The following is a 13,176-nucleotide window of genomic DNA, read 5'->3' as shown; positions in this document are numbered from 1 at the left end:
TTCTTCATCAACTACGGATGAGTTTTGAGAATTTGGAAAGGTAGTGCCACTGATAGAAATTTGATCACATGTGTGACCCGTAACCTCAGGCACAATTTCCTCAATGACACAATTGTTGCTTAGGTTATGCAGTCTACCAAAGTGTGTTTTGATATCTTCGGGAAAAGTCTTGTCATTGACTTGGAAATGAAATTCTCGGTCTGGAGGGACATACAGTCTGTCTTTGTTGAACCGGGGTGAGGAATCAATTGCAGTAGGATATCCATTTGACCAACCCCAATTGTATGTATTGTCCACGGTTCCATTATTTACCAAATTTTGAATAGCTTCACTTTCATTGAACAATTTTTCGATTAAAAGATTTAAACTTACAATTTCACTTTGAGCTAAATCTCTCTGGTTCAAAGCTATCTCTAATTGGGTTTCAGTCAACATTTTTGCATCTTTTTCTAATTCTAAATCTCTTTCTAACATAGCCATTTTGAGTCTTTTGTTATCCAGTCATCCTCTCACATGGAACATCTCCTGGAACGCAATGTTCTTCTCATCTAAGGCTTTGTTATAATCTGTAAGGACGGCAACACATGTGTCATTAAGATTATCAATTTAAGGTTGACAATCATGCATGCTATAGTTTAGATTTTGGATCATGAGTTTTACCTGTTCGATGATGCTTAGAGTTCCATCCTTTTTCCATGTACTAGTAGTTCTTGTCCATCTTTGTAGACCCATCATCATCCACAGTCGCCAACATGCAGATCTTCCATTTTCCATTGACACTGTTGATGGCTTCATCTTTGTCTCCGGATGACCAGACTTGATGGTCTCTTTTGACATGGGCTACGTATGCCCTTGCTTTCTCCTTTTCTTCCAACTCTTGAGCCATTCTAAGGTAGATTGCTCTTTCTTTAACTACATTGACCTTACAATCTCTTGCAAAGTGATTCTCATTGTTGCATTTGTGACAAACTACAACATCAGTCTTGTCTTCTGAGGGAGTACCAGAGTCAGAGGTTTGAGTAGGCTGCGGTGCTTCCTTTGGTTGAGTATTGCGAGATTGCGGTGGTGGATGAGAACTTTTAGGATAATGTGAGTGACTTGTTTGTGGGTTAAAGTTACGATTGAAGGGTGGTTTGTTGAATTGTTGATTTTTGCGAAACGGGTGAGGTGGTAGTCGGTTGAATTGTTTGCTAACTAGAGCAATTGCCTTTTGAAATTCTTCTTCATCATCATACTCTGAATCAGCTTCATATGACTGTGGTGAAGTGTCATATGAGGGAGCGTAATGTTGGTTATGTGGAGTTTGTGCTATGAGAGTAAGAGGTCCTCCGAAGTCAACACAGTCTTTGAGTACGGTGGATTCCTATGCTTGCAGTTCCCCATAGAGTTTGTAGAGTGACAAGGAATGAATCTCCCTATTGCCTTGGACAATCATTTTAGCCGTAGTCCAATGTCTTCCCAAGCCATTATGGAACTGAAGATTTGTTTCATGGTTACTGCGGATAGTGCTCGCATTGGATAACTTGGTGACAATCAGGTTGAACCTTTTGAAGGAGTCTTCCAAACTTTCGCTAGTGTGAGCTTTGAAGTTGTTGAACTCATTGAGTGCAGTTGTAAGCTTCTTGTCTTAAGCTTGTTCTGAGCCTTCGTACAGATTTTTGAGAACATCCCAGATCTCTTTTGCTGATTTGCAATTTATGATAATATCGAAGTTGTCGGGAGCAACTCTATAAGAGATTTCATAAAAAGCAACAACATCATTTTCCATTTTATCGAGATCATCCTTGGTGGGATGGCTGATAGCTGGTTGACCTCTCCTAGTCTTGTTGTAGCTCCGTCAGTTTGGACTGGTGTAAGGACTGGGACACGTGGTCCTTCTTCCACAGATCGCCATATATCTCTACCAAGTTTCCTTAACTATCTTTCCATTCCTTGTGACCAGTGATGATATTCATTTGCAACCAGTAGTGGGGGTGGATTAGAACCACCAACATTGTTGGAAACATTCAAAGATAACGATTGTACCATATTTTGAAGTTTTCTTTTCTAGAAATGAGCTTTAGTGGTATAGAAGGCTCTTCGAAAAATCAGAGTTCCGATTTTCAAAAAGCAACCACTATGGATCTGATACCAATTGTTGAGATAAAAATTTTGAGACACACTTGAACAAACGTTAGAACAAGTATATTGCAGAATAGTTAATCTCGAAGGAACTAAAAGCTCAACAATAATATTTAGAGTTAGATGTTAGAGAGTTAGTTGCAGAAAAGTAAAGAAATGTAAATGACAACAATTATTATATCAAGTATACAGTTAAGCTGATTCATAACGAGGAATGCATTCAAGCCAAGTTAATAAGTGAGATCAAACTTAGTGATTAAGTTACAAAAGACTTGCTCCGATGAGAGGTTGTAATTGATTATGACAGTAAGAAGAGTGAGTAAGAGAGATGGAAAAGATAACTTCAGAGATGTGTAATAGAATTCAATGTGATTCTTAAAAAAGTTTACAAGAGAATGAGCTATATTTATAGAGACTCACAAAGATCACTAGATCACGTCTCTAAGTGTAGCCATGCAAGGCATACTGGACAATAGAGTGTATTACAAAAAGACAAAGTAAAGTAATCTAGTAAAGACTGCGGTACATTGAGACTGCGGTTGGTGACTACTGATGAAGAGGCTCGACTGCGGTGGCATGTTGGTTGCGGTAGCTGAAGTTCAAGAGGGTCACTTTTTATGATTCAACACTAACACACTCCTGGTACTCCAAACGTACGTGCTGCCCCTCCGCGATCCTCATTGCCAAGTACGCTAAACATACCCATAAGTACGCCCAGGCTACTTAAGGGACTTGTTATGCTATATTTAGAATTCTTCAATGGTTTCAAGGCAATACCTCATTTGGAGTGTTACATCAGTCATACAAAGATACCACTCATGGTAAGTACAGTGAGAAGACTCACCTCGTAAGCAATCAAGCAAATACCCTCGTACACGAATCTCAAACTAGCCTCCGCCTAACACATAAGACAATTTTCTCCAATTAATACCCTATTCACGACCCAAAATAATCAAAGGTTATTTTCTCTTTCTCTCTAACTCTTGAAATAAATAAAAGACCATTTTACCCTTCCATGGCTCCCTCAAACCTTATCTTGACCGAACCTTGAAGTCAACAAAAGTAAGTATTCGAGTCAACAGTCCATGTTTGACTCGACTCACCGAGTGCATCGATGTGACTCGTCGACTCTGTTGGGTCAAAAAATGGTTTATACTTTACTTTTCTGGGCAATTGTATTTTACTGTAATATTTATGAATTTTTGGTCTAGTTTACGGCCGTAAACACCTTACGGCCGTAAACTCATTTACGGCCCATGTGTTATCCGGCCCATATTCCAAGTATAAATAAAGGTGTTAAGGTGAGGAGTACAGATTGATGAACTAGAAGGAGTTTACGGCCAGAGAGAAAGGAACGTTTGTGTGGGTGAATCTTGTGTAAGGAACTTAATTCATATTATCAATACATTCAAGATTCATAATATTCTTCTTCTCCTTCTCTTCTATTTTATCTGACATCATCCGTTTGATTGGGATTCCGCACCATCAAACGGATTTGACTAATACACGGGCAAATTAGGGACTTTACAGACTCTCCTTGTCTCCTCTGAATTATCGCGAAAATGTAACTTAACTCGTCGAGTTGTCTCATCAACTTGCCGAGTTACCCCTGCCCAGACTCATCGGGGAAAACCCTAGCCCACTCGTCGAGTCAGCTCGTTGACTCGGCGAGTCCCTTCAGTCTGAATTCTCTTAAGACGTTTTAAGGCAGATCTACTACTCCACACTCTAGATCTAGGGTCCCAAGGCTCAAATGTCACGTAAAGCTTCAATCTTTATGTTCATGCATGGCATATTTTGCTCCAAAATGCCAATACAACTCCAACAAGGGTGTATAGGAACAATAAGTCTTATATGGCTGAATAAAGTTGGGACCTTTGGATTCTATGAACCTCATAAGGTTCAGATCTGAAGTCTAGTCCTCCTGATAGACTCAATGCACTCAATGTCCCAATAAAAAGCTGGTAAAAGCCCTAACTTCCATAATCATGAGATCTAACCAATAAGATGAGAAAGATGTAGGCTTTTTACCTTTCACATAAGCTCTAGTCGATATAGCACTAGATCCAACAGTTTCTCCTTGTTCCTTGTCGGATAATCTCCTATTCTCCTCAAAATATGCACTAGAATACTCAAAGATTAGCTCTACAACTCTCTTAGCTCATCACAAACGTTTAGGGTTTCACACAGGGGAGTTGGGCAGCTGGTGAGGCGGAAATGAGGACATAAGTTCTCTTAAATAGGCCCCAACCTCGGAGATTTAGGGTTTCACCTTACAACGCTAACTCGGCGAGTCAGCTCTCCAACTCGTCGAGTCGATCACTAAACCCACGTGACCAAATCGAACTCTACTCGACGAGTTAGACTCACAAGTCGTAGAGTCACTCATGAAATCCCAATAATAAATAATAAAAGAAATACATGGGAGTCATGATGTTACAACTACATAGATTCCTCGATTCACTACCATTGCCCTTCACTAGAAACTAGTAATATAAAAATTCCTTTAACGAACTTATTTTTTTAGGTATCTAAAAGCTTTATGAAATAGAAGAGAAAGAATAGCAATACAAATACCCTAATATTACAAGTCTGAAACATCTGTACATTCTAGACTAGTCTTCGAAATATACTTGGCAATTCGGAAAGTACGAGTGTCAGATTCCAAACGAAACTACTACTAACCACCGCCAACTTTGGAATGAATATATGTAGTCCGAAATGACGCATTATGGAGAAAGATGTTATTTTCAAGAAATTGAAAAAAAATGATTATTTTCTTTACATATCTAATTTATTATAGTGAGTTTACTTAATTTCTCCAATATATTTTTTCTTTAAAAACAATATGAAAGTACATTTTAACAATAACGATTGATAATCTTTAGGGTTAAATTTATAAATAAATTTTTTATTGTGAGTTCTTTTCGGAAAAACAAAACCTTGAGATTTTTATTTTCGTTTTTTCGGAAAAAAAAAAAAAAAAAAAAAAAAAAAAAAACCTTCAACTTTTATTTTTTAAACGGTAGCGTTAGTGTCTAGAAGTTAGTATCACGAAATTGTTCACGTCAGGGTTATAACTCGAGACCTTCAATCTAGGAGACAACGTCTCTACCAAGTGGGCTAGTCCCACATTCGCAAAACCCTCAACTTTTCAACTTTTTATTTTATTGTTTTTTTCAATAAAACCGTCAACCTTTTTATTGTTTCCCGAAAACCCTCGACTTTCTCTTTTAAAAGAAATACCCTCGGATTTTATAAGTAATTATTAATGAAAATGGCTAAAAGAGCCTGGTTGAAAGATAAAAAAAGTACAAAGTTTTTGTCAATGAAAAAAATAAAATAATTTTTTAATTCGAAAAAACCCACTATGTAAAATGTTTGATGAGATTAACCTAATCTTTTTTCAAAAGAATTTGTTCATAAATTAATTATTCCGAAGTTTTTCTATTTTTTATATGCTTTTATAAATTTTGTGAAAGATGCAAAATAAATAAATAAATAAAAGCCGGTACATTAGTTTTACTAATTTTTACGAAAAGGTTCTTGACATTCCATGATAATTGGACACATCAATCGTCGATGATTGCGATATACTTTGAATTTATCTTTGATTCCTCTTCACTTCCCAATCCAATTACAGAAGTAGGTCCACTTGAAAGTCAACAAAACAATTTGTCTACAACATCAATAGTGTTATAAATGGATGTGACACAACACCATATTCATTACTCTCTCATATGCACATCTCAATTCCCACATATTTTCTATCCACGAAAACCAAAATATCGAACGCATGGTGGTGGCTCAGCCTTCTCGTTCTGGTTCCTCCGGTGGTGGTGGAGGGATGACCAATATTGCTAGCTTCGGTCTCCATGTCGTCACAGGGCGGTGGTTCATGGTGTTCGCCTGCCTTCTCATCATGTCAGTCGCCGGAGCTACTTACATATTTGCTATATACTCCGGGGACATCAAATCCTCCCTTGGGTATGATCAAAGCACCCTTAATCTCCTTAGCACTTTCAAAGACTTGGGTGGCAATGTTGGAATCATCTCCGGGTTAATTAACGAAATCTCACCACCGTGGGTGGTGCTCCTCCTTGGCGCCGGCATGAACTTCTCTGGGTACTTCATGATTTGGCTGGCAGTCACCGGAAAGATCGCAAAACCACCGGTTTGGCAAATGTGTTTGTTCATTTGCATAGGTGCAAATTCACAAACGTTTGCTAATACAGGAGCTTTAGTCACTTGTGTACAAAACTTCCCGGAAAGTCGAGGGGTGGTTTTGGGACTTTTGAAGGGTTTTGTAGGGTTAAGTGGCGCAATTATCACTCAACTATATCATGGCTTTTATGGGCATGATTCAAGATCACTCATCTTGTTCATCGGATGGCTTCCAGCAGCTGTCTCCATAGTTTTTCTTCGAATTGTTAGAATCTTGAAGGTTGTTCAACAGTCAAATGAGCTAAAAACTTTCTATAATTTTTTATACATTTCATTAGGGTTAGCAGGGTTTCTTATGGTTATAATCATAACTCAAAACAAGCTTCAATTTTCGGAGGCAGAGTATGCTGCCACAGCTTCCGTTGTTGTGGTTCTACTCTTTGCTCCTATTGGTATCGTGTTCAAGGAAGAATTCAAGCTTTGGAAAAAGAATCAGGAGGTGGTTCAACATCATTTTCCGGTGAAGGTCATAACCGAGAACCCAACCAGAAGTAATGACCTTGTCACGCCACCGACACCACCGCCGGAGAAAGAAGTTTCTTGCTGGAAAACCGTTTTTGCTCCACCGGAAAGAGGAGATGATTTCACTATCTTACAAGCGGTTTTTAGTGTCGACATGTTGATACTATTCACCACCACCACCTTCGGCGTTGGCGGCACTTTGACGGCGATTGACAACCTGGGTCAAATCGGGCGGTCTCTCGGGTACCCAAGTACGAGTATCACCACCTTCGTGTCTCTCGTGAGTATTTGGAATTATCTGGGTCGGGTCACATCCGGTTTTCTTTCGGAAATCCTTTTAGCAAGGTATAAATTTCCACGTCCATTAATGCTCACAATCGTCCTTTGTGTTTCTTGTGTGGGACATGTCATAATTGCCATGGGAGTACCAAATGGGCTCTACGTTTCATCGATCATAATGGGTTTTTGTTTTGGAGCTCAATGGCCATTGATTTTCGCAATCATATCTGAAATATTCGGGTTGAAATACTACTCTACTTTGTACAATTTGGGTGGTGGTGCAAGCCCCGTCGGAGCTTACATCCTTAATGTGGTGGTCGCCGGTGCACTTTACGACAAAGAGGCAGAAAGACAAATGAAAGCGAAGGGATTAGAACGAGAACATGGGAAAGATCTAACGTGTACAGGAGTTGACTGTTATAAATTGTCTTTCCTTATTATAACTGGTGCGACAGTTTTTGCAGCTTTTATTTCGTTTATTTTAGTGATAAGAACAAGAAAATTCTACCGAAGTGATATCTACAAGAAGTTTCGGGAGGCAAGAGAGGCGGCAACCGCTCATACTGAGATGGTGGTGTCACCGGTAACCACCGTAGAACCACCGATGCCATCAAAACCACCTCAAATGGAAAGAAAGAGAACGGAAGAAGACGTAAGTTGAGATAATTATAGCATGTTGTTATACTGTAAAAGGAAATGATTAAGAGCGAAGAGCAAGACGTAATGTATTGTAATATATAAACCACGTTGAATTCCAATACAGTAGGAATCTATTTACGAAGTGATATTTGTATGCTTGTATCATTTCTATTAAAGGCAAATATTGTGGAATATTATGTCCAAGGAGAATTGTTTTTTTTTTTTTTGAAGAATAATTAATAACCAACTTTTCATAAACATTCATTCATTAGAAATAATTTAATTTCATCAGTATTATGGTTTCTTTAATAAATCTAAATCAAGTTAGTTTATACCGTATACGGAAGGAACAAACAAAACCTAACCTATAGATATACCAATTTGTGAGAAGAGAAATCCATCGGTTTTGAGGTTTGGAATGAATTGGACAACATAGTTAATGCTGGAAAACAAAAGATCAATAATTGATATGCCAAATGTTTGTTGTATTATTATCGATAGTAAATGAGACAAAGAAAGTTTGATTTTGACAATAATCTATTTATTCTATTATCATTATTATTGTTTCTTTTTTGTTTGTTTGTTTGTACCGGGGACATAATTTTATTAAAACCCACACATGATATATAGTTAATGCTAGATAACATAGTCTATCTTTCCCTCAACTAAATAAATACCAATGGGTATAACATTTGTAGGAAGGATACAATCCTTTTAAATCATGTTGTTTCCCTCCTTATAAAAGGAAACTGACTTATATATAACATTTTTTTGGAGTATACACCAATTTATGCTTTTAAATTATTATACACAGAAAAAGAACAAGATTAAATTACACAAATGGTCATTGTGGTTTTGGATATTCTGCGTATTTGGTTTCTAATTCTTTTTTTTAACTCGGACCGTCTCTAACATGTAATTTTGTTGTGCGTTTGGTCCTTGTCAGATCTAAAAGGACTGTATTGCCCTTAATGATATACTTCTATTTTTTAGTTCTTTCTAAATTATTTTAATTATTATTAAATAAACTAAACTATTAATATATTTTTGGAAAAAGAACCCACCCCACCTTAAATCCTCTTCTGATTCCTTTCTAGTTCAGACATTACTTTTGGTGATCATCTCGGAACACAATTTCAGTTCTCCGACCAAAATCGAACCTATAACTGAAATCCAAAACCAAAATCCAATATGCTACTCAAATTTGAAGCCAAAATCAAACCAACAACTCAAACCCAAACCCAAATTCAAAATCGAACTTGCATTTCAAGCTCAATTTCAAAACTAAAATCCCAGCTCTAACCACTATCACACACCCTTTCTGAAATATTTAAGCGCCTAATAAGAATTGTTGGTTCTTCGAGTATCTTCTTTAAGTTCAAACAAAATTAAAATTAAAATGAAACCTAAAACAAACCTACTAAAATCAAATCCATCTAGGCCAAGTAGAGACAATGTTCCAGAGATAATTACATATTCGTTGAAGAGTCATTGAAATTTTCAAAAAACATAAAAGGATTTCAGCCAAACTCAGTAAAATTCGAACCTACAAATTGTATGTCCGACGAAAGAAATTAGATCTGAAAAGAAGCAATGACATGGGTGGTGGACGTTTGTGGCTGGAGCAGCGAATGCAGGTGGCATCGATTTGTATTGTTCGATTGTGCACTCATCGATTTTGTGGTGGTGGAACCCTAACAACACCAACGATGTTCCAGAGGTTGACGATGAGCTAGAGGTCGACGATGGTCCAAGCAACAGTGGTAGTTCGCTAATACGACCTCTGATGTTAGGATTACGCAGTGGTGTGGTGCGCTAAGAAGCAGTCTTCGACGGCAGAGACCTACAGTCTTCAGTATCACCCCTTTTTCTCGATCGAGGTTCAAGAAGTCGATGGTGTTATAGAGGAGAGGTCGTTATGCTCATCGGTGAGAGAAAATGAGGTGGTTAAGAGCTTTCCTAGCGAAGATAGGGAGGGGAGGAGGGAGAAAGGAGTGTGTAACAAGGGTAGAAGATGGTCGATGATGTTGACTAACAGACATGGGAAGGGTGAAAGTAATGGTGGGACCGGTATAATCGTCTAACTTTATTTATTAATATTTAAAATAATAGAAAAAATTAAAAAAATAAAATAAAAATATACCATTAAGGGCAATACAATCTTTTTAGGTCTGGCAGGGACCAAATGCACAACAAAATACGTCCGACGGGCCATTCGAGTTAAGAAAAAAATTAGGGCCAAGCATGTAGATTACCCCAAACCACAAGGACCATTCTTGTATGTAGCATCTAAGTAGCTAGGTATGTGTTATTATTTCATTCTATGTTTAATTCAACTAAAAGGTGTTGGAGGATTGCAAGTATGTAAGGCGTACACTAGGTACGCACATCATACTCCTTGTATGCGCATCATCGGGGGATCCCCAGTGTATGTTGGGTGTATTTATGCCTATGTTGGGCATAACCGAGCCAGGGGTAAACCCTGATTTTTAGGCTTTGCACCCTATTTGAAGATCTTAAGTCCCTCATGTCCTCTTCCCTCTCATCCTCCACTGCCCTTTTAGTGCAAATCTCGAACCTTAGCTTCCTTGTGTACATTTTGAGCATACCTTGATTGTTTGTAGTGTTCTTTGGTGCCAAAGGAAGTTTGGGAGGAAGCAAAAGAGAAGAAGGAACTTGTAGATCCAAAGCTTTTGCACCATTTCCAGCCTAGTGAAGGAATAAGGGTTGAACCTTGATCATTACAAGCTTAGATCTAGGTTTATGGTAGAATGTGACATCTTTTGGTCCCATAGTTTGGATTCTTGGAGTATGAGAAACTCCAGGCCATTTGTGTTGTCCTTTTGGACTCTTGGTAGTGTTTTGAGTCATAAAAATTGAATCTTGGTGGTTAAGACTCAACCATGCAAGTGTTAGTAACCATCCAAATGAGTTAATGGACTTAATTCACGGTTTGAGCCCCATCCATGCTTGACAAAGCATAAATTCTGCAACTTTATGGCTTAAGACAATACTTTGAACTTCGATCTAAATTTTAGACGTAATGGATGAAGGGATTAAGACTTGGAAATGAGTATGGGCTGACTGGCCAGTATGTTGAGCGTACTGGGTCAGTGCCCTGATTCCAGTTGGTCATCAGCAAACGTTGGGCGTACGAGACATGTACACCGTGTGTATGCATTCTATGGGATTAGATAATTTTGGGCTTGAATCGTGTTAGGCCTTCTGGACTTGATTAAGTTGGGCCTCGGGCCCACCTGATGGTAGTAGGTCATTTTTGGGCTTAAGGCGATGTTGGGGGTTCTTGGGCCATATTGGACCTTAGAGACCTTATAGTTAGGCTTGGATGCCTTTTGGGGTTTTTATGGATTTGGGCCTTAAGGGAGAGAAAGGCCCACTAAGGAAAGAATAATGAAGCCCTTTTACCTTTATGTAAAGAACTAGGATTTGGACCTTTAAGTTGGAGTTTGGCCAAATTTCTAATTAGTATTTTATGCTTGTGCATTAGGAAGAGGTTTTCGTGAGTCATCTGCCGAGTTTGATTTGATATCTTCAGCTTGAGGTGAGTCTTCCTTCACAGTATCCATGGGTAAAAGGTACCAATTCCAGCCCACTATTTTATCATGTAGTGTGATGATTGTCTTTGTGACAATTGTTAGTTATGCCCGTATTTGCTTGATGATTGTGTGACTTTTGTTATGATATTGTGTGGTATGAGTAGGGGTGAAATAGACCCAGTACCCGGTTGAATAGACCGAAGGGGATTGCTAGCACCCAGATATGATTGATAGTATCCGGTTGAAATAGGACAAAGGGGTAGGCAAGCACCCATATATGCTTGATAATATTTGGTTGAAATAGGCCGAAGGGGCATGCAAGCACACATTTATGCTTCGTAGTATGTTTGTCTAGTATGTGGTATTTTGGGGGAACTCAATAAACTTTGTGCTTACAGTTTTCAGTTTATGTTTAAGTTACTTCCAGTTCGAAGGGGAAGTGCCCGGCCAGATCGCACCGCATCACCCTATGTTTATCGCATTTAGTGATTTTGGGAATTTGTACTCTAATAACATGTCACTATAATAATAATAATCTTTTACCTATTTTGGTATTAGTGTCGTGTGATTTGAATGTTTGTCTAGTATGTGGTATTTTGGGGGAACTCAATAAACTTTGTGCTTACAGTTTTCAGTTTATGTTTAAGTTACTTCCAGTTCGAAGGGGAAGTGCCCGGCCAGATCGCACCGCATCACCCTATGTTTATCGCATTTAGTGATTTTGGGAATTTGTACTCTAATAACATGTCACTATAATAATAATAATCTTTTACCTATTTTGGTATTAGTGTCGTGTGATTTGAATGAAACTAAAAATAAAATTTTATCTATAATTTTGAGATGTTATAAGTTTGTATCAGAGCCTTGGTTTGAGGAATTCGAGCATACTCTTGGGTGTTTCTAGACTCAAATCAAGGGTTTGGTAGGTTTTTCATAAAAATAAACATTTTAATTTAAAGATTCTTAATAAAAGACAAGGGGTGTGATGCGTGCCATTAGCCGAGCTCAAGTAGTTCTTCCAAAAATACCCATACAAATTATTTGTTTTATGTTACGATAAGAAAGTTGCATATTAGATTAGAGGCTAAGGATATTCTTAGAATTTCATGATAAAATGCTAGAAGAGATGCCTTTATGTGCCTATCTGTATGAGCTTTTAGATTTGCACGCTAGTATCAGATCAGTTACTTATTAGAATGACCTGTATAGGGTATGTTTTGAGTTGAATTGTTTGATGCTCGAATGTTGCATACTTTGTGCTTTAGGAAATTATGTTGGTACTAGCTAATTAGTGGACGAATTCATTGGGTTACATATTATTGTGATTGGGTAATTTTAGAGGGATAGGTTTAACTCTATTGCGCAGCTCTTGTTTCAGTCCAACCGTTGTAATGTGGGACCTCTCATTTGAAGATTTATCTAGTACTAGTAGTGTGTAATTGTGCTCATGCAGTAGTTAGGTAGTATTTGTAGAAGTTCCTCAGTAGCTGATAGCAGAGAAGGTGAGGAAGGGAGTCTTAGGGAGTCCCTATGAGATGCTTCAGTCTGTAGGATGCCTTATAGTTTGAGAAACGTATCAGTTGGGAGGAGTGACTTAGAGGAGTCAGGGTAGTCTTGGAGGAGGGTATAAAAAGGTATGGAAGGTAGTATTAGGCCCGTACTACTGAAAGCACAAGATTTAAAAAGGTGTAGAAGGTAGTATTGGGCCCGTACTACTGAAAGCACAAGATTTATACTCAAGACTTGGAAGACCACGATGAATCTAAAGAACTTGGGAGTTTGAACCTTCTTGTGTGTTTGCTAATCGTTTATGTGGTTGTGTTTCAGTATGGTGGTGACACGTCTCAGAGCAGGAGGTTCAGGATCTGGATATGGTTTGGGTACGGTAACCTAA

The 13,176-nt window shown here is 38.2% G+C and overlaps 1 protein-coding gene across 1 annotated transcript; it reads left to right on the top strand.

The window, feature by feature from the left end:
- The first annotated feature begins 5,845 nt into the window (after nucleotides 1-5,845).
- LOC111885429 (uncharacterized) lies at nucleotides 5,846-7,929 on the top strand. Its single transcript, XM_023881684.3, has one exon. The coding sequence runs from the start codon at nucleotides 5,918-5,920 to the stop codon at nucleotides 7,745-7,747; it is 1,830 nt and encodes a 609-aa protein (XP_023737452.1). The 5' UTR covers nucleotides 5,846-5,917; the 3' UTR covers nucleotides 7,748-7,929.
- The last annotated feature ends 5,247 nt before the right edge of the window (nucleotides 7,930-13,176 follow it).

This window comes from Lactuca sativa, chromosome 2 (assembly GCF_002870075.4).
Source record: "Lactuca sativa cultivar Salinas chromosome 2, Lsat_Salinas_v11, whole genome shotgun sequence".
Classification (NCBI taxonomy): Eukaryota; Viridiplantae; Streptophyta; class Magnoliopsida; order Asterales; family Asteraceae; genus Lactuca; species Lactuca sativa.
Note: the sequence above shows the minus strand (reverse complement) of the source record. Positions and strands in the feature narration are given on the sequence as shown.

Bases quoted from the DNA above. Each gene is read 5' to 3' on its own strand.
- LOC111885429 (XM_023881684.3), top strand. From the start codon at position 5,918: ATGGTGGTGGCTCAGCCTTCTCGTTCTGGTTCCTCCGGTGGTGGTGGA.